This window comes from Lepidochelys olivacea (genome assembly GCF_965140295.1).
Source record: "Lepidochelys olivacea isolate rLepOli2 genome assembly, chromosome: 14".
Classification (NCBI taxonomy): domain Eukaryota; kingdom Metazoa; phylum Chordata; order Testudines; family Cheloniidae; genus Lepidochelys; species Lepidochelys olivacea.
This window is the reverse complement of record NC_140424.1, coordinates 39,628,839-39,649,765: the sequence shown is the minus strand read 5'-3', so window position 1 is coordinate 39,649,765 and position 20,927 is coordinate 39,628,839. Positions and strand designations below refer to the sequence as shown.

Here is a 20,927-nt window from a genome sequence, read left to right as displayed (position 1 = left end):
TTAACTCCCAGCGCTCTACATCTGCCAGTGTAGCCGTGTCCTTCGAGTCTTCTCGGAAGGAAACAGCTCCAGTCCTGCTGAGGTGGAAGGGTCTGTCCCAGCAGACTCAAGCAATCTGGTGTCCCAAGTGATCTGAATCCGGGAATGACACTGAAAAGAGTGTTCTTCCTGCTTTTCTGTGAACTAGAGTAAATGGAATGGCCAAAACAAACTAACAAACAAAGGCAGAGACAGCTGCTTCCGGCACCCGGAACCCGCCCGGCTCTGGACGCGGCTGGCTTGTGCACTGCAAGGGGGCTGCTGAACTTAGTTACCCTGAGGGGTGCGGGAAAGAGTCCTGCCAGGGTGGAAGAAATAAAGCAGCCCTCCCTAGAAACCTTCGTCAGAGGATTGCAGGGAACTGCCATGGCTCTGGGTATCTTGGCCCCCCTGAATGCTGGAGGCTGCTGGCTTGGCAGGGCCCTTCCAGCTCAGCTGGGCGGTGGCTGTTTCTTTAAGAGAAAATTTAATCTCGTCACCTGACCGCCTGGGTGACTTGACTTTCGCTTTCAATTTCGGGCAGCGCTGCCAGAGGGAAGCCCCGGGCTCTGCTCGGAGCCCAGCGATTTCTTCCCCGAAGGGCGAGGAAAAGCTGGGGAAACTGCAGCGATTTGGTAGCCAGGGAATCAGCCCTGCAATGGGATCGACTGAAAGAGTCACCGACAGTGGAAATCATCGCAACAAACCCCACGGAGTCTGATCCCACCCTGGAGATTGTACAATTTCTCCAGAAGGACCAATCAGGTAGGTTAATTTTGCTTCAAAATGATTGCTTGTATCCCCTCATGTGGACTGCTCATTGCCTGGCCAGATTGTTACTAACACAACGATTAAATAACCCTGTGTAATTTGATTTACACGTTGTGGAAACACTACAGTACAAGTAGGTTCACAACGATTGACACTCCGATGCCTTTCAGACTCTTGTCCTAGCGGCGTAACTCGGGATTTGCGCGGCAGGTTGGGTTCGAAATTTGTTTCTTTTGCGGGTACGTTTCATTCAAGAACCCTGGGCCCGACCTTGTTCTCAGTGACGTCCCAGGGAGATTTGTAACAAGTAACTTCCTGTACTGAGAATACCGGACGAGCTTCACTGTGCCACACTCCCGGCTGTTCTGTCCTTCTGCCTCTTAACGTGCCAGTTTCTACCTCTGTCTGTGGCGCTGAATCCTGTTGTTTCTGATCATTTTCCTTTTTTCCCTTGAAAGTATTTCCACAATCAATCAAGACAGAAACTTGCATCCTGTTCTCCTTCTGAAGTGAGGGGGATTAAGCATGTGCCTAAAGCAGACCATGAGCTCAAGTGTGCTGCTGAATAAGGGCTTCATGACATAATTTAGAAAGAGGCATATTTACACAGCGGTTGACAGATCATCTCCTACTGTGTGAAGGGTGTGGAGGGGAGATTTCCTGAGGAAATCTATAGGACTAAAGGTAGTAAAAAAATAATTTTAAAACACATTTACAACAATAATTCACTTTTGTTTTGTTTAATATTTTATAGACTTTTTCATTTTTAATCAAATATTATTGAAACAAATTTTTTTTTCAATCATTGTTACTCTTCTTTTAGCAAGAATAGGGGAGGGGTCAATAAATTGTTTTGATCAATTTGATTAGAATTTCTTTTTGGAATCAATTTGAACTATATATTCTCATTTAGCATCATTTCATTGAAAAATTAGAAACATTCCAATCACAGGAAAATTCATTTTTAATGTTTTTTTAAAATTCATTTTCTAATGAAAACATCATTTTGTTTAAACATTTTTTAACTGCGGCCACTGGGAGGTGCAGGCGGCCGTGCAAATGTAAACAAACTGGCAGCCCACTAGTGGATTAGCCTGACAGGCCACGTGTGGCCCGCAGGTTGCCCACCACTGGTCTAATCTGTTGTGACGTTATTGACGTGAACTGGGACCGTATAGATCATTGTTACAACCAAGGTCCTGTAGTGGCACCAAATCTTGTATAAAGGGGTCAAATAAAGTGTTTAAAACAAGGTTATGGTTTGCTGGTTAGGATTATGCTATCATTTTTGTCTTAAATCATTGCAACTATGTTACATTCAATACACTGTTTTCTCTCTTTTCTCTTGTCATCTGGATCAAGTAACAGTGAGATGAAAGTTCTCTCAATCTGCCACAGCTCCAGAGCCAGAACCCTTCTACCCCATTTTATCATTTTCTTCATTACGTTTTATGTTCACAAGCTGGAATCAGGTAGGAATGTCCATGGCTTCTGCTGCTTCTTAGAGTTTTGATTTATTTGTTTTGATTGATAAAATTTCTCTGTTTCACTAGTTTATTCCAAAGTGAACAAAAATTAGCACAAATCCCCAAGTGTATCAACACCAAGAAAATATAAATAACAATTGTTATGAGCTGGGTGAAACTTTGTTATGGGTTGAGTTAAAATCTTATTCAAACTGACGTGTGAATGCACCCTTTCACTTAAGACAGTTGTAAGAGGCAATAAAAGGGGCCACACCTAAAACAAGGCTTAATAGAGTCTGCCCAGAGACTAGCACCAATGATGTGAAGGGTGAAAGGACATGGGCAGGGAGGAATCCTCTGGGTATTTTGACCAAATGTGGGTGTGAGAGCACGAACACACAGAACTGAGAACAGACAAGGAGGAGAGGTGGAGACAAGCAAGCAAGGAAGCCAAGCAGGAGCCTGTGAGCACAGTGCGACCCTGGGAAAAGCTTGAGAGAGAGAACTTCTGGGTCTGTTGGTTAGGGAAGGTTGGGAGTGTAAGCTACGAAACTGTTCCATGTATTCTTGGTTCCTCCTGCACTTGGAAAAGCAGGACTTGGTACATTCCCTTTCAATAAACGAGATTGCATCAAAAAGAATACCAGGCTATGCCAATTTGTTGAGGCATGTCTACACTACGAAATGACATCGACCTAACGTACATCGGCATACTTGTGCGTGTCTACGCTTTGCTCCTTGTATCGGCGGTGAGCATCCTCACCAGGAGTGCTTGTATCGACTGGACTGTCAGTGTAGGGCATTGTAAGAAGGCTCCTGAGAGCTGGAAACAGTCAATGTAGGCAATGCAGTGTCCACACTGACACCGCGTTGACCCAACTACGTCAACCTTGACTCTATGCCGCTTGGGGAGGTGGAGTTATTAAGTCAGTCTAGCGGGGTAGTTGTGTCAGAAGGCGCAAAATGTAAGTGTAGCACTTCCATAGTTAAGTTAGTCTAAGCTGCCCTGAATCGGCCTAACTCTGTAGTGTAAATCTGGTGTACATCCCACAGGAACATCCCTGAGGCTCCAAAATTTGACTAGCTGATGAGGTTGAAATGAGGTAACATTAAAATGTCTCCCCCTGACTTCAGGATTAATAACTCTTCAGCCACTGTCATGCTTCTGGAGTGACTCACGGCCATGAGTGCCTTCCTCAGGGCAGACTGTCAAACAAGGCAGACGCCCCAAGCTGGCGGTGTGGTCTGTAATTAGATTTCACCAAGCCAGTAACAAATGTAAACTCCTGGGTCACTATACCAGTCTTACCATGGAGTCACAGACAGTCCCCTCAGACTCTCCAGCCTATCTTGTCATCCAGACAAACTGGACTTAGTGATAAAAGGTCACTTACACCATAAATCATGCACTGTTTGCTTCCAGTCCCAAGAGACCAGTCACTTACCCCAGATGAATTGGTACCCTAGATCTTACGCCAAAGACAATGCCTGAAGCCAATCCTGTAATAAGCTATCAAAAGGCTTATTAGCTAAGAAAAAGAAATGATATACAGGTTAAAAGAAGTGAACATATACACAAATGAGTTACCCTCTTAATCCTAAGAGTGACAGCGTTATAAAGATCTGCCCATTCAAAGTGTCTGTCAGGGTGGACCCAGGAGATAACCCCTGGGGATCTTCATGTCAGCTACATTGTTTCCCTCTTCCAGCTTTCCAAGCGATGGGACAAGGCCTCCTGCACATACTTCTCCTTGGGTGGATGAAGAAAGAACAGGAGTACTTGTGCCACCTTAGAGACTAACAAATTTATTAGACCATAAATAATTTGTGGGCTACAGCTCACTTCATCGGATGCATAGAATGGAACATACTGTAAGAAGATTTTTATATATATATACACACACACACACACGTGCATATAGACACACACACACACAGAGAAGGTGGAAGTTGCCATACAAACTGTAAGAGGCTAATTAATTAAGAGGGCCTATTATCAGCAGGAGAAAAAACAACTTTTGTCATGATAATCAAGGTGGCCCATTTAGACCGTTGACAAGACGGTGTGAGGATACTTAAAATGAAAAACAGAGAGAGGAGGGAAAGTATTAGCTCAAACACCCCAGCTGAGTTCACAGAGCTCAAGTGCAAAGTACGCCCTGTGAGCAGCAAGTCAAGCAAGTGGTTGGCTGTAGGAAACCTTCTCCTCTTCCTCTCCATGGATGCCAGTTGAACAGGCTCTGAATGAAGCGGGGGTTCTGGGGCAAGGCTAGTAAGCTCACGTAACTGAAGACTGCATCGTACACACAAGTGGAGAGAAATAAAGCAGCAACATTAAATCTGTCGGTTCCTAACATATTCAGTGCTTTATTTGGCAACCTAAGGCTTTAGCTCAGTAAAGCATTTAAGCATCTCCTTAAAATTAAACATGTGTTTTTGCTCCCTTCCTGAAGAAAAATTATTTCCTGAATGGTACCCTAATAATGTTCTTTAAATTAGTTTAAATATTTTTAGAACAGTCAAAAAACTTTAAAACAATCTCCAACAGAAAGCAGTGATTTGAAATGTTTGCTAATGCTATGCAAGTTAAATCTGTCAGGAGCTGCTTGTAAGGGTAATGGCAAAACGTATTTCAGCTTCCATTTAAACCAGTGGTTCTTAACTTTTACTGCAGCCTGCACCCCTTTGGTTCTCAAAATATGTTCTCGCACCCCTTATCAAAAATCGTTGAAGTAGGTCAGTTCTTTAAATCTAGATATGTCATAACTATAGAATGAAAGAGAGATAATTATATTTATTTTAATTTCGCAGTAAACTTAAGAATACATGAAAAATTACACACTTTTTATTTTAAAGTTTACCGGCTCAGTGACTCTTCTGCTGTTGCTTTTGTTCAATGATGTTCAAGAAACGAGGAACGTTTTTTGAAGTAGCCACACGCATGTCATCACTCACATTTAGGTGGTTTCTGGCCTTTGTTTTGATGTGTAAGAGTGATGAAAATCCTCTCTCTCTCTCACACACACACACACACACACACACACGCGTATGTAGTCACAAATGGCACAAGGATCTCCAGCGCTGTCTTTGCCAGTTGTGGAAATGGTGCTAGTTTAGCACATCAGAAATTCTCAAGCTTCATTGTCTCAAACTCTATTCGGATTCGACCATTGGCTCGTAATTCAATGAGATCATCTTTCATGAAATCACTAGCGTTGATGGAATCCAGGTTAAAGAGAAATGGATCCAGTATCCATTTCTTTGCCACATCAAGATCTCCCGTGGAAAAATATCCTTAGAAAGAGTCACTCAGCTTTGTCACTTCAGTTGCGATGGTCATTCCTTCATTTTCCAAAACAACTGTTTCTTCAAGAAAAGGAAAGTTAGTGAAATTTCTTCTCAACAGGCTTTATCCAAACTGGAAGTTTCTGAATAAAAGCAGATGACTTCTCTCTGGTCATTACCGTGTTCATCCCAGTTCCTTGCATAGATGTGTTGAGTTCATTTAGGTGTGTGAATACATCTGCCATGTACACTAGGCAAAGGATAAACTCTCTATTTTCAAAGTCATCAACTAAATTTCTGCTTTGATTAAAAGAGACTTATTTCTTCGCACATTTCAAAAATATGAGTAAGCATTCTGCCACGGGAAAGCCACCTCACTTCTGTATGGAAAAGGACAGTGTGCTCGGCCCCAATTTCTTCGCAAAAAGCATGGAAGAGGCGATGATTTAGAGCACGTCCTCTGATGAAGTTTACTGCGCTCACCGCAGTAGACAAAGTATCCTTCAATTCTGTAGGCAAAGTCTTTGCGGCAAGGGCACGACGGTGCAACATACAATGTGTGATCATGATACGAGGTACTTCTTTCTTTACGTAGGCAACAAATCCTGAATTTTTTCCTAGCATGGCAGAGGCACCATCGGTGCAAATTGATGCACACACTTCAAACATTATCTTATGCTTCAAAAAGAAGTCTTTGATGAGACTGAACACATCGATTCCTTTCGTAGTTAATTGCAATGGTTCACAGTACAAGAATTCGTCTAAGATCTTTCTCCTTCACGTACTGCTCAAACACCAACAGCTGACTGCAGCCATCAACGTCAGTTGACTCATCAAGCTGAATACTCACTTTAAGAGGACTGGCTTTGATATCTTCTAGAACTTGCTGCAAGATATCCTGGCTCATCACATGAATTCTAGAACGGATCACGTCATTTGACAAGGGCACCTGCTGAAGCTTCTTTCGTGCATCTCGTCCCAATACTATTTTTGTCATTCCCGACGCACAACGTTTCACTAATTCCTCAGCTACTGTAGGGTGCTTCTTTTCCTTGGCACGCAAATATGCAACTTGATAGGATGCTTGCAACAAGGGCTTCTCAAGTGACACAAACCCAAACGTCCTCAAGGTTCCGCTATGATCAGATCGTGCCCTTGTAGACTTCGGGGTGTCAATGTCATGTCCAGCAGCTTCACCACCATGCTGTTTGTTGAAATGTTCAGACAGCTTCGATGGTTTGAGATTGGCATTTGAAAATAACGAGCCGCACAGTACACATTGCGGTCGTTGATTTCCATCCTTCTCTGTTGTACAAATGAACCCGTAACGAACATAGTCGTCATTCCGTTTGCGTTTCTTCAACATGGCAAGGGTTACTGAAATGAAAAAATATATCAATGGAGATGGGGGGCCTATACACTTTTAAATGCATATTAAATATATGTAAAGTAGTTTTATGTTATTACTCACCACAAATAGTACAGTGGGCACACACAAATCCACAAGTACGACCCAGAGATGTTGGAGTTTTGCTGTGGAAGTAAACTGTAACCGGTGCGCTAACAGCGGCTAACTGAATTCAAACAAAGCTGCCACATCATCATCTGTGCATGCGTCAAGAAACACCCCCCAACGTGGCGGTACACTGTATTTTGTAGCGAGATAATTTCACTACCATTAGCTTAAAAACTTGAAAATAGATTTTCTGTTTGTATATTACAGTGATCGTTAATAAATACATAGGTGATGAAACAAAGTAGTTGTACTTACGTGCCTGTGCCTAATTTGTGTTTTCGATGATTTACCTTCTAAAACAATCTGGCATGTCTTGCACCCCCAGAAAGGGCATCTCACACCCCCAGGGGGTGTGTGCACCCCAGGTTAAGAACCACTGATTTAAACTCATATAAATTATGGATATACAAATTATGGTTATCCAAATGCATTGTTTGTTGTAAAATTCATATATATAAATTCAGGACACATCCTATTCAATGACAGAGCACTGCAATAGATGCACAGAATATTTAATATATTTATTTTATCTTTTCTGTGCCCTGGTGCGTTTTACAGCCCGGTTCACAGTGATTGGACCTGATCACCCTGTCACAGCCATCATGGGTGAGGACATTATTTTACCCTGTCACTTGTCCCCCAAGATGAGCGCTGAGAACATGGAAGTGAGATGGTTCCGATCTGAGTTCACTTCGTTTGTGCACCTGTATCAGCATGGGAAGGATGAGTATGGGCAGCAGATGCCAGAATATCATGGAAGGACAGAGCTTTTGAAAGCTGGCATTGTGGATGGGAACGTTGCCTTGGGAATTGTCAATATCAGACTTTCTGATGAAGGACAGTACCGCTGTTTTGTTCAAGATGGTGTCTTTCATGAAGAAGCTGTATTGGAATTGAAGGTAGCAGGTTAGTAACATGTGTCTGTCTCTTTTTAGATGGCTCTTAGACCCAGACCCAAAAAAAAAGCACTTGGGCACCTAACTCCCCACTTCAGTCCAAAATTTAGGTGCCCCTGAGATCCTCAAAGTAATCATTAAATTAAATAGTCATTAGGCGCGCGAGAGAGACTCTCTGTAGTCCAGTGGTTAGGGTACCCACCTGGTAGGTGGGAGACCCAAGGGCTAGTCCTCCTGCTCTAATTAATCTTTGATTATTTATCCAATCTGGACAAACCATTGGAAGAGGGGGTCTGGACTGGGGTTTTCCCACCTCCCATGGCTGTACCCCAACCACTGGACTACAGTCTCTTTTTCTCTCTCTGGCCCAATGACTATTTAAATATTTATAAATAGTAGAAAAGTCATTGGGCCAGAGAGAGAGGCAAGATTTTTCTATGTCATTATCCTTAAATTTATCTGTTCATACTAAAACATTTTCAGTTAAACAGTTCATGTTGTTGGATTGAGATTCACTTACTCAGCAGGTGGGTCTAACAAATCTTTAAGGCAAAACACTCAGCAAGTAGCAATCAATTATTCACAGGCTGGAAGCTAATTGGGATGATCCCGTCAGTCACCTCCAACAATGGACAATACAGCTTCAACCTCCCTTTATTAACCAAGCTTATTTATAACTTGGTTATATTATATGTATGTATCAGTGTGATAAATAGGGTGTGGGGGGGCGGTAGCTCCCTTTTATGGACACCCAGCCAGCCAATCGCTATAAAATCCCTTTTAGTAGCTGTTCTCTAATTGCTCTACCTGTAAAGGGTTAAAGAGTCTCACTGCTATGCGTAGGTAAAAGGAAGTGAATGGGCAGCTGGACAAAAGAGCCAATGGGAAGGCTAGAACTTTTTAATATGGAGAAGAGACTCCCCTTTTGTCTGTCTGTCGTTGCTCTCCCAGGGAGAGGCGGACAGGGCAGCAGCTATGCTGTAAGAAGCTTGGGCCAGGCATGAAAATCAGTATCATACCTAGAAACTACTCATTTGAAACCCCAGATACGTAAGTAGAGCAGGAAATGTCTAGGAAGACGTGATTAGGTTTATCCCTTTTATTTCTTTATGGCTTGTGGATTCCCCTGTGCCAACCCCAGGTGCTTTTGTTTTGCTTGTAACCTTTAAGCTGGACCTCAAGAAAGCTATTCTTGGTGCTTAATCCTTGTAGTTGCTCTTTTAAAATCTAGCAATAGCCTGAGTTCCCAGATGTGTTTTCGCTTTTTTTAAAATAAAATTTACCTTTTTTAAGAACAGGATTGGATTTTTGTGTCTTAAGAGGTTTGTGCACTTTTTTTAATTAGCTGATGGCAACAGCTGATTTTTTATTTTTTTCTTTCTCAGCTGTTCCCGGGGGCAGGTGTGTGTGTGTGAGAAAGGGCTTAAGGGTACCCTACAGGAAGGAATTCCCAAGTGCGCCTTCCTGGGCTCTCAAAGGGGTTCTGCACTTGGTGGTGGCAGCATCTACCAATCCAAGGTCAGAGAAATGTTGTAATCTTTGAAATAGTACAAGCCTGGAGTGGCAAGTATTAATTTTTAGAGTCATTGCGGGCCCCCACCCTCTGCACTCGAAGTGCCAGAGTGGGAATTAGCCTTGACAATTAGTCTCCCATTTCCATGTTCTCTCCTCCTCTGTCAGTACAGGTTTAGGGTTACTTCAAACCACTCTTTTTTTGCTTTGTTACTTTTATCTTTTTTTCTCCTCACAAACATGATTACTACACATATGCAGTTCTGCTTATGCTGTTAAACGTTATCAGAACAAACTCTGAAAATCCACAACAGGCTTCTGGCAGGCCTAAAGATGAGTTTGCTCCCAAAATATGCCACTCTTTGCTGCAGGTATCAGCTGATCTGCAATTGGTCTCGGCTGGGACAGTAGTGAAGAGAGCACATTTCCTCACCTCAATTGCATTAAAATAATTAAAAAAAAATCTTTGTTTAGTGACGGTTCCATTGGCATCAAGACACACTGCCCCCGCTCCAGTACCTGTGGTTATCAAATGTGCTCTAGCTGAATCCCAGCGTATGGACTTAAACACACAAGAATTGCCCTACTGGGTCAGACCAAAGGTCCATCTAGCCCAGTGTCCTGTCTTCTGACAGTGGCCAGTGCCAGGGGCCCCCAGAGAGAATGAACAGAACAGGCAATTATCAAGTGATCCATCCCCTGTCGCCCATTCCCAGCTTCTGGCAAACAGAATGAATTAATGGAAGCCCTATGGCCTGTGTTAGGTAGAACGTCAGACCAGATGATCACAGTGGTCCTGTCTGGCATTACAATCTATGACTCTCTGAAAGCAAAACTTTTAAAGTTCTCTGATTGGCCTTCTCTGATTGGCCGCCCACCTGCGCAGCCTCTCTGGCCTGCTGAAGCCCCATCTAGCATAGGAGTGGGGCAGCCACCCCACTACAGTCCCTCTCTGTCTTTCTTATCTGCGCTGCATCAATTACAGAAGTGAACAGCAGTGCAATAAGCAGGAGGGTTTCTGTAGGCTGAGGTACTTTGGCCAGGCTATTCAGTATCTACTCAGAACATCCACATTAGTGAATGCTTTCCCAGGTTTATACTCAAACTCATAGTCATAAGCTGATAAGCGAGTCCATCTCTGGATTCTGGCAGATGCCATTGGGGTACAGGTTTGCTCTCACCATACAGACCTTTCAGAGGTTAATGGTCTGAGTGTATAAAAAATTGCCTGGCATATAGGTAAGAGTGGAACTTCTTTACCCCACAAACCACAGCTAGCCCTTCTCATTTTAGTTGGGAATAGTATTTTTTTTCTGCTGAAGCTGGTGACCTTGGTACATAACTGATGGGACGCTCAGATTCAGCTGGCATTTGGTGGGCTAGTACCGCACCCACCTCATATGGTGACGTGTCACCAGACAATACTAGTCCTTTCTGACTATCATAATGAACTAAATCCTAACTATACATATAAAATGATGGGGTCTAAATTACCTGTTACCACTCAAGAAAGAGAGCTTGGAGTCATGGCGGATAGTTCTCTGAAAATATCCACTCGATGTGCAGCAGCAGTCAAAAAACCTAACAGAATGTTGGGAATCATTAGGAAAGGGAAAGATAATAAGGCAGAAAATATCATATTGCCTGTATATAAATCCCTGGTACGCCCACATCTTGAATACTGCATGCAGATGTGGTTGCCCCATCTCAAAAAAGATACATTGGACTTGGAAAAGATTCAGAAAAGGGCAACCAAAATGATTAGGGGTACGGAACGGCTTCTGTATGAGGAGAGATTAATAAGACTGGGACTTTTCAGCTTGGAAAAGAGACGACTAAGGGGAGATATGATAGAGGTCTATATAATCATGACAGGTGTGGAGAAAGTAAATAAGGGAGAGTTATTTACTCCTTCTCATAACACAAGAACTAGGGGTCACCAAATGAAATTAATAGGCAGCAGTTTAAAACAAACAAAAGGAAATATTTCTTCACACAACACACAGTCAACCCGTGGAACTCTTTGCCAGAGGATGTTGTAAAGGCCAAGACTATAACAGGGTTCAGAAAAGAAGTAGATGAGTTCATGGAGGATCGGTCCATCAATGGCTATTAGCCTGGATGGGCAGGGATGTAAAACCATGCTCTGAAGTGTTCCTAGCCTCTGTTTGCCAGAATCTGGGAATGGGTGACAGGGGATTTATCACTTGATGATCACCTATTCTGTGCATTCTCTCTGAAGCACCTGGCACTGGCCACTGTTGGAAGACAGCTTACTGAGCTAAATGGACTATTGGTCTGATCCAGTGTGGCCAGTCTTATGACTTTAGTAATTTCCTTGCTTTGCAAAAGCTATTTTTTGACCCCACTGGAATTTCTTCCATTCTATAACAGTTTGTGTAATGGAGCCAATATAGATGTCAAGTTGGGAAAAAAATTACCATAATAATTTAAAAGGCCTCGAAAGGATTTGTTTATAGGTTTTTGCTCCACAAACGCTCAATAAAATGGCGTGTTTCTTGTTATCATCATCTGTATCATTTGTGATGAAATACTGAGAGAGTCTGTCTCTGAGTACTGAATCCAGTCCTCCTGGAATACATTATGCTCTTTCATTTTTTCCACATGCAGCCATTTTTTCTTTACAATTAAAAAAAAGAGGTTTTCACTTACTCACACAATGTGTAGAACTTGGTGCCTGTTGTTTTCATTTTATCTTCATCGCCTTTGTAGGGCTGGAAGGGGTCTTGAGAAGTCCTCAAGTCCAGCCCCCTTATGCTGATACAGGACCAAGTAACTCTAGACCGTCCCTGACAGGGGTTTGTCCAGCCTGGTCTAAAAAACCCCTCCAATGACGGAGATTCAACAGTCGACCTTGGAAGTCTGTTCTGGAGTTTAACTATCCTTCCAGTTAGAAAGCTTTTCCTAATATCGAACCTCAATCTCCCTTGCTGCAGATTAAGCCCATTCCTTCTCCTGCCTTCAGTGGACATGGAGACCCAAAAGAGATAAGAACTAAAAAAGGGGATCTTTTATTCTGGTACATGTTCACAGTGACAACTAACCGAGCTGCCATCTTGAGAAACTCCTTCACGTACGCCACAACTCCCCGGAGCACCATTAAGGCGTCTCAGAGCAAATAGCTACCTCACATTGGCCACCCAGAGGTCATAAGCATAACAAATATGCCTCCAACATTATAAAATCAGAACTCAAGGGGAAAATCTCTTGAATTCCTTGCTCCCTTCACATCACCGACAACTGCTGATAACACTGCTGATAACACGCTCCAACATTCTGTAAGGCTTTCGCTTCCACCTCGGAGACCCCAGGACTGCAGCACAGTTAAGCAAAGGTTTAACAAGTGCTCAAGTCCCATTGAAGACATGTTTCCATGAATATCAGCCATAAAGAAAGTGTATTCAATCCTTTTGTTGAAAATGTAAACTTTTATATGCTGGGCTGTATATTTATCTGATTTAACATGGATTCATTTTAGCTTCAGGCTCTGCACCTCGCATCTCTGTTGAGGGTCACCAGGATGGAGGGATCCAAGTGGTGTGTCAGTCGGCCGGATGGTACCCAGAGCCCGAGGCGCTGTGGAGAAATCTCAAAGGGCAGCCTTTATCTTCATCAACTGAAACCAAATCTGAAGAGCAACATGGTCTCTTTGAAATAAAAAATTCTATCGTTATAACAGAAAATTCAAACAAGAATTTGTCCTGTGCCATAAGGAACACCCACCTGAACCGAGAAAAAGAATCAATAACATTTTATATATCAGGTCAGTGACCACCAAAACCCCACGCTGTAATATCCAACAGGAAGAAATCAGATGGTTAAATAATACACAAGTTAAAATACTCCCTCACAAAAAGCTACGTTAAGATAAAGTTTAGGTGGAGAGCACACTTTAGGGTAAAATGCATTCCAGGGATATTGTAGTTCTCCCCAAAACAAGCATTTTAAACCCAGTAGATTCAGGGTTAAGGTTAAATGTAAAAGAAATCCAAACATGTTAATGAATGGAAGTGCCCTGCAGTAACACTATATATGTATGTTATTGTGATTCGAACAGGATGATTAGTGTTTGTAGTCCCATATTACATGAAATGGATATTTAAAGTCACATTAGATTTTCATTCTCATCCAGTCACCACAGGGCAGTGGTAAGATATATTGGGGGCCCTACTGATTGGTTGGACTTTCTGCTTCCTAGTGGATTGATGGATCAAGGACTAGGCTTCTTGCCCCAGTGAATATGCAGAGGGAGAAGTGATATGCTGTGATCTCTTCAACACAGAGGAGATTTGTTGAGTCTCTGCTCATGGCAGGTCAGAAGCAAGGCAGGGCCATGAAAGTCTGGAGCCCCGGGAACAATCATTTGAGTGTGTCACTCACTAAAAGGTCCACGTTTTAATATGAAGTTTGATTTCTCACCCTTTAGCAAACTTCACAGGGAAAGGGGTTGCCATAACAACAAAACCCTGTGGGCGTGATCCAAAGCCCGTTAAAGACATCAATAAGATTTGGATCAGTTCCTATGCCCCCATTTAGTGGATCAGTTCCTATGCCAGGAATTCCTGTGCTGAAGTGAAGAGTATTTGGATATTTATCTGCTCTCCCTTAATTATTGATTTCCACTCGTAAAGCCTCAGATTTTCTTTTACTCTGAAATTCCCCGGTGTTACAAAAGTTTAAATTTTACTTACGTGTAAGTTTTCTGTTGGGAAATTTGATGAGTAATTATGATTTCTCTTCCTACATGTTTTAACTGTAGTAGTAATTTCATAAAAAGAAGGAATCACTTTTCCCTGAATTGGCTCCTGGGTTGGGTGATGGGGTCAGAAGCCCCGGTTAGTCAACAAAATTAAGAACATGTGTAAGGGAAGCAGAATTAAAATATAAACAAGCCCACTACTAATTATATAGATAATTATTCACACACATACCCATGTGTGCACACACACTGATTTTTCTTTTTTTAAGGATCAGAACAATGTGTTGTTCCCTAACCCCATTCTCAGAAATAGTGGAACCATTTTGGCTGAAACTTTTCAAAAAGAAAAGTTCAGCCTGAGGCAGACACCCAGCATGGAAATTTTCTCCCCAAATGGTAAAGTTTGGCAAAGTAATGAGCAAAGGAAAAGAAGACCCTATAATGGGAAATGTGTTTAACAACAAGTGATGTGACTAGCTCCACCTAGAGAGAGAGAGAGAGAGGAGGGGATGAGGTGTAGGGTGGTATTTAGTATTTAATACATCATTCAGTACTACCAAAAGAGTGTGACCAGAACCTCTTTTTAAAATTGGTTTCTGCCAGTTTTTATATTGCAGGGAGCAAATTTTTCCACACATATTTGACGCAAATCCTGATGTGACGCATTTTCCTACAATAAAAGTGTACTTTTGGTTATTACTGTTTTCAAACTAATGGTGGGCTTTGTGTTTCAGATTCTTTTTTCCCAAGAGCATCTCCCTGGATGGTGGGTTGGAGTGTGACTTTGGTGATTTTGTTGGTGTTCGTCGGCCTTACTCTTTTTCTGTTCAAATTAAAAGGTAAAGCTCCAAAGGGGAAAATGCTGTGTAATCAGAATGAGATTTCTCCTTAGAACAGACAGTTTAGACTTTTCTACATGAGAAAGTTACACCAGCTTAAGATGTGAATTTAAATGGATTTTTTTTAAGCCAGAGCAAGCTCCTATGTGGACACATATGAATTTAAGAAGACCTTACTTCAGTTTAGTTTAAAACTGTTCCTATTCATCTTAAGATAAGCCTAAAACTAGGTTTGCACTAGTTTAACTAGATTTTCCGTGGGGCCTGAGGTAGTTAGGTTCCCAACTCCCATTGGAATTCAATATGCTTTGGCTCTTTACTCCTCTCGGCTCCTATGAAAATCCCTGCCTTATGGGGTTTTTGATTGCCTGTGTGCTGTTTGTGACCATCTGTGTTCTAGGTCAGGTCTATGTATGTAAATAATCAAATTACACTAAGAAGGTACCCAGACCCTGTGTCACTGATTTCTCTTCCACTGGGAACCCAACATGCAAGTCCCTGGAGAGCTGCAACAGCTTGGTGGAGGGGCAACATTATTATTACTTGAGGACTCATAATGAAAAGATCCTTTGAAATCTGGAGTCACTGAAAATGTCTCTTAATAATTGTACTTATGTTTTCTTTTTTTAGGGAAACATCTCAACACTATCAGTAAGTTCAGTTTTTCTCCTGGCAGAACCAATGTTACGTTATGAAAGATTTTTCAATGACTGTGACAATGTCAACTTGAAAATCATAAGCGACACAACCAATACTAATTGCATAACTTGTTACGTCGGTAACGGGTAGGAAGCCAGTACTGTACATGTGTCTTGAGTGTGGCATTTTTTTTTTTGTTTCTTATTTAGGTAAACTTCGAACAGAGCTAGGTAAGGGTGGTTTTTTTTATTATTATTCGTGTCTGTCACTGATAGAGCCTTTTCTATGATAATGAATCCTATTGATACTGCATTTGTCTGGCTTAATTCTCATCCCTATCTATGTGTTTGCTTCCAGAGTGGAGGAGATCCCTGGGTGATGCAGGTAATTAAAAATCATATTTAGTCAATGAGGGATCCTGCTCCCTTTCGCTGTGCAAATAAACAAGGAGAAAACTATAATATTTCCCAGGTGGAAGAAGGGAGGGTGCTGAGGTTCAAAGGAGGGAGAGGAATGGACCATCCTCACATGTCCTGCTTACACATTGCTCCCATAACTCTGGAAACGTCCCTGCTCCAAGTGACTGAGCACTTACTAAAAAGAAAAGGAGTACTTGTGGCACCTTAGAGATGAACAAATTTATTAGAGCATAAGCTTTTGTGAGCTACAGCTCACTTCATCGGATGCATCGGAGCTCTAGCTCACAAAAGCTTATGCTCTAATAAATTTGTTAGTCTCTAAGGTGCCACAAGTCCTCCTTTTCTTTTTACGGATACAGACTAACACGGCTGCTACTCTGAAACCTGAGCACTTACTGTTTCTTAGGATCCCCGCCCTAGTGTCAGGTAGAGGAACAAGAGCCCTGACCAGACACACGAGTTCAAACCAAGGAGTCCCTGTGATCAGTGTTCAGCTTGTGCTTCTTTTCTCCATTCATAGTGATCTCCCCTTTCTGTTCTCTCCATCAGATCCCAACTTTCTGCTGTTTTTAACCATCTCATCCACGTTCTCCATTCATTCATTTATATCAGCCCCTCCACCCCAACTCTCTTCTCTTGTAGAAGCTCCTTGCTCATAAATAAAAATCTCTCTGTTAGAAATAAAATCTAGAATGATAATTCTCTTTGTCTGGCCCTGATGACTGGTTACAGAGTTTTAATTAGGGAATCTATGGAATCATGTCACTATCGACAGATCTCCGACCTGTGGCAGGATGGAGCAGGCGTCAGGCTGGTGTCAACAAGAGACGTCCAAGCTCCAGGACTTTACATACAAGGGAGGGAGGGTACATCAGAGAAAAGATAGTTGTGACCATGTGAATGATGTGAGGGGAAATCTCCTAGGGCTTCCCTGTGATTCCAGGGTCTCTAATCCCCACTCTGGGGATAGATGGGTGCACGAGGGGAAAGATTCTGTCTCAGGACTGGGTCAGTAAATCTTTATGCTCTGTCACTGACCTGTCTCTGACTGGGGAGTGAAACTCAGGAGTGAATGCTGAGATCTCAGAGCTGCTCCCCATTCAGAACTGGGTAAATCCTGGAGGAAGGAGATTTCCTGGTTCACACTCCAGCAGGGACAGATTCTGTCACTGATATGATGAGACACTCCCGCAGGGCGGAGCTGTGCCCCTAACGCTCTGATTCTCTCTCCCCCTAGCAAATGTGACGCTGGATCCAGACACGGCTCATCCACAACTTGTCCTGTCTAAGGATCGGAAAAGTGTGAGATGGGCAGACACATGGCAGGATCTGCCCCACCACAAGAATCCTGAGAGATTTGACATTGAGCGCTGTGTGCTGGGCTGTGAGGGGTTCACCTCAGGGAGACATTACTGGGAGGTAGAGGTGGGGGTGGGGCTACTCTGGGCCGTGGGGGTGGCCAGAGAGTCTGTGAGGAGGAAGGGAGGGATCAGCCTTAGCCCTGAGGAGGGGATCTGGGCTGTGGATCAGAGGCAGGGCCAGTACCAGGCTCTCACCTCCCCTATGACCCCCCTAGACCTGAGCCGGGCCCCCAGCAGGATCCGGGTTTGTCTGGACTGTGAACAGGGGCAGGTGACATTTATCAATGCTGGAGATGAGGCCCCGATCTTCACTTTCCCGCCGGGCTCCGTCCCTGGGGAGAGAATGCGCCCTTGGCTCTGGCTGGGGATGGAAAGCCAGCTCAAACTGTGTCCCTGAGAGACGGGGGGTATATCCCAGTGGGGACCCTGAAATCAGCCTGTCTAGCCTCACACACCCAAGCATCTATGATCTTGGCATCATCCTGTCCACCCAGTCCGATGGCCTCTTAATTCTGTGTCCCCTGGAAACAGCTCCCACCTCCTTCCCCGCAGCACAAAGATGGGATCTAAAGGGAGACACCCCACTCTCGGCCAGGGTTGTGACTTTGTTTTCTGTGAGCTTCTAATTTCAATGACTAGGGGTGGCATCCATGAAGGGACTTAGATGTTGCAACTCTGGGCGTCACTGCACGTCATCTTTAGGTGCCTAGAACATCACAAGAACAACACTATGACCCACAAAGCCTGACTTAGGCACCTAGTCTCCCTATACAATGAACGGAGACAGACAGATACCTTACAATGCCATCCACAAGAGCCGGCATGGTAGGTGGGGAGCCATCTAAACTAGCCAATGGGAGATGCGAACAACAGGGTTGTGTCCTAAGCCCCGCCCCTCTCACAAAGATAAGTGCCTAAGTCTGCATTGCTGGGGGGCCCCCATCTCTGCTTAGCAATCCACGAATGGGAACCCACCGCCTGAGGCATTTCTTCTGGGAACGAGTTAGGCCCCTGCTGCGCTGCACACAACCTGTGGGTGGAGGGCGGGAGGCGGGGTGTTTTGGTGCTGCTGGCCACCTCATAACTTTAAGCCAGTGACAGCACACTTGCCTGGGACGTGGGAGACCCAGGTTCAATGCCCCCATCTTTGCTACAGGAGGAGAAAGGATTTAAACTGGGGTTACTCAGTTTCTAGGTGGGTGCTGTAACCACTGAGCTATGGTACAGACTGAAGGTGGGATTCTTCAGTCTCCCCTATGGCAGCTGGCTCATGGTGGGTAAATAATGAAGGAGCGACTGGAGCTGGGGGACTGGCCCCAGGAGCTCCCGCCCCTCAGATGGGCTCCCTGACCACAGGACCCCAGAGTCATTCTCACTTTCTGGCCAGTATCCATTTAAGTGTTTATCTACCATGGAACAGTCCCTGGGACAGAGAGAGAAAGAGAATGTCTCTGTAGTCCAATGGTTGGGGCACCGAACTGAGCAGGGGGAGACCCCGGATCCAACCCCTCTGTTTCCATCACTCTCATTATTTATCCCAAGTGGAACACCTATAACAGGAGAGGCTGAAGGATCCTAATACTTGGCTTTTCTTCCTTCCCCCCCACCCCCACATCCCCCAAACAACTTGACACCTGGAGGAACATTTGAAGAGCAAAGACTTTGAATGGGGGAAGAGGGTCCCGGGCTGGACAGCAATTCCAGCCTGTGTAGTGAGGATCGGTAGCCTGCTTGTACCATCTGTCAGGGTGAGACACTGCTTGACTGAAATCCTATTTAGTTTGTAGAACTCAGACTGCAAATTTATTCTTATTTCTTGAGAAACCAACTTTGATCTCTACACTTGCTACTTATAATCCCTTAAAATAATCTTTCTGTAGCTAATAAATCTCTTTTATATTTTACCTAAAACAGTGTGTTTTGGTTGAAGTGCTTGGGAAATCTCAGGTCAGTTTACAAAGGCTAGTGTATGTCCTCTCCACATCAAGGGGGGACGGACTGGGTGAAATGAACTGACACTGGCCAGGCTTCTGTGCAAGATGGTAAAGTTCTGCGGTGCAAGGCTGAGGAACTGGAGGAATCAGCTGGAGCCTCTCTATTGTTGGTTCATGAGTTGCTCGCAAAAGCATTCATGTAACTCGGTTGGGTGAGTCCCTGCCGGTGGATGGCAGAGTAAGGGCAGCACCTGCTAGAGGTTTGTAGCTTCTCATCAGCATCACGGTGTGAGGGGAAGCTCAGGTTGGTGGGACAGAGGGCTCAGCAGTCCCATAGTCTGGGGACCCCGTCACAGTGATTAACATGCCCATCTGAGTGGTGGGAGACACACAGTTCAAATACTTCCTGGTAGGGAGGTGGGACTGAACTTGGGTTCCCCATATTCCAGCTCAGGGCTTTAACCACTGGGCTTGAAGTTATAAGGTGGGCACCACCACCTCTTTCATTGGACAGCTGTTTGAATGGGACCCAATCTGGTAGCCATGCTGGGAGGATCAGGCCTCACATGCAAGATCGGCAGCTGAATGCCAATCTTCCCCGGTCCATGGCTCACTTGGGGGCTTAGGTGGGAGATGGGCACCTCACACTCCCAGAATGGGGCAGCGGCATCTGGCCACATTGTTTTTTTCCAAGAAAATAGGCTCAGTCCAGTGAGAACAAAGGAGAAAAGTTGCATTTCAAAATTAAGGGAAAAAGTTATCAAGACACCCTAGTTAATGTCTAGCTCTACCCACCATTCCCAGGGAATTCTTACCACACACTAACCCATAGAAAGCTTCCTACCAACACTACAAAAAGAAGGATTCTGTGTGGACTCCTCCTGCAGGTCGAAACAACAGACTGGACTTCTACATAGAGTGCTTCCGCTGACGCGCATGGGCTGAAATTGTGGAAAAGCAGCATCACTTGCTCCACAACCTCAGCTGTACCGAACACAACGCCATCCGCAGCCTCAGGAACAACTCTGACATAATCAAAAAGGCTGACAAAGGAGGTGCTGTCGTCATCATGAATAGGTCAGAATATGAACGAGAGGCTGCTAGACAACTCTCTGACATCACATTCTACAGGCCATTACCCTCTGACCCCACTGAGGGTTACCAAAAGAAACTACACCATCTGCTCAAGAAACTCCCTAAAGAAGCACAGGAACAAATCTACACTGACACACCCCTAGAGCCCCGACCAGGGGTATTCTATCTGCTACCGAAAATCCATAATCCTGGGAATCCTGGACGCCATCACCTTCAGCCCCCAACTAAAACCTCTCCAACGCATCATCAAGGATCTACAACCTATCCTGAAGGATGACCCATCGTTTTCACAGATCTTGGGAGACAGGCCAGTCCTTGCGTACAGACAGCCCCCCAACCTGAAGCAAATACTCACCAGCAACCACACACCACACAACAGAACCACTAACCCAGGATCCTATCCTTGCAACAAAGCCCGTTGCCAACTGTGTCCACATATCTATTCAGGGGACACCA

General features: G+C 44.0%; 1 protein-coding gene across 2 annotated transcripts; it reads left to right on the top strand.

The window, feature by feature from the left end:
- Nucleotides 1-642: 642 nt before the first annotated feature.
- LOC311530872 (butyrophilin subfamily 1 member A1-like) lies at nt 643-19,353 on the top strand. 2 transcript variants are annotated; one of them, XM_084647856.1, is made up of 9 exons: nt 643-783; nt 2,152-2,261; nt 7,615-7,962; nt 12,964-13,248; nt 14,919-15,023; nt 15,654-15,674; nt 15,872-15,892; nt 16,020-16,046; nt 17,319-19,353. In XM_084647856.1, exons 2-9 carry the CDS (start codon nt 2,162-2,164, stop codon nt 17,837-17,839), a joined length of 1,428 nt encoding a protein of 475 aa, XP_084503982.1. In that variant the 5' UTR covers nt 643-783; nt 2,152-2,161; the 3' UTR covers nt 17,840-19,353. The 2 variants fall into 2 exon arrangements, with proteins under 2 accessions (XP_084503982.1, XP_084503983.1); XM_084647857.1 differs by having other exon boundaries at nt 660-783; nt 2,158-2,261.
- Nucleotides 19,354-20,927: the final 1,574 nt, after the last annotated feature.

What these genes read in the sequence shown, in the direction of transcription:
- LOC311530872 (XM_084647856.1), top strand. Translation starts at nt 2,162, where the DNA reads ATGAAAGTTCTCTCAATCTGCCACAGCTCCAGAGCCAGAACCCTTCTA. An exon ending in GAAACATCTCAACACTATCA is followed by an intron (nt 15,675 to 15,871) that starts GTAAGTTCAGTT and finishes TTTCTTATTTAG; the next exon opens with GTAAACTTCGAACAGAGCTA. An exon ending in GAGATCCCTGGGTGATGCAG is followed by an intron (nt 16,047 to 17,318) that starts GTAATTAAAAAT and finishes CTCTCCCCCTAG; the next exon opens with CAAATGTGACGCTGGATCCA.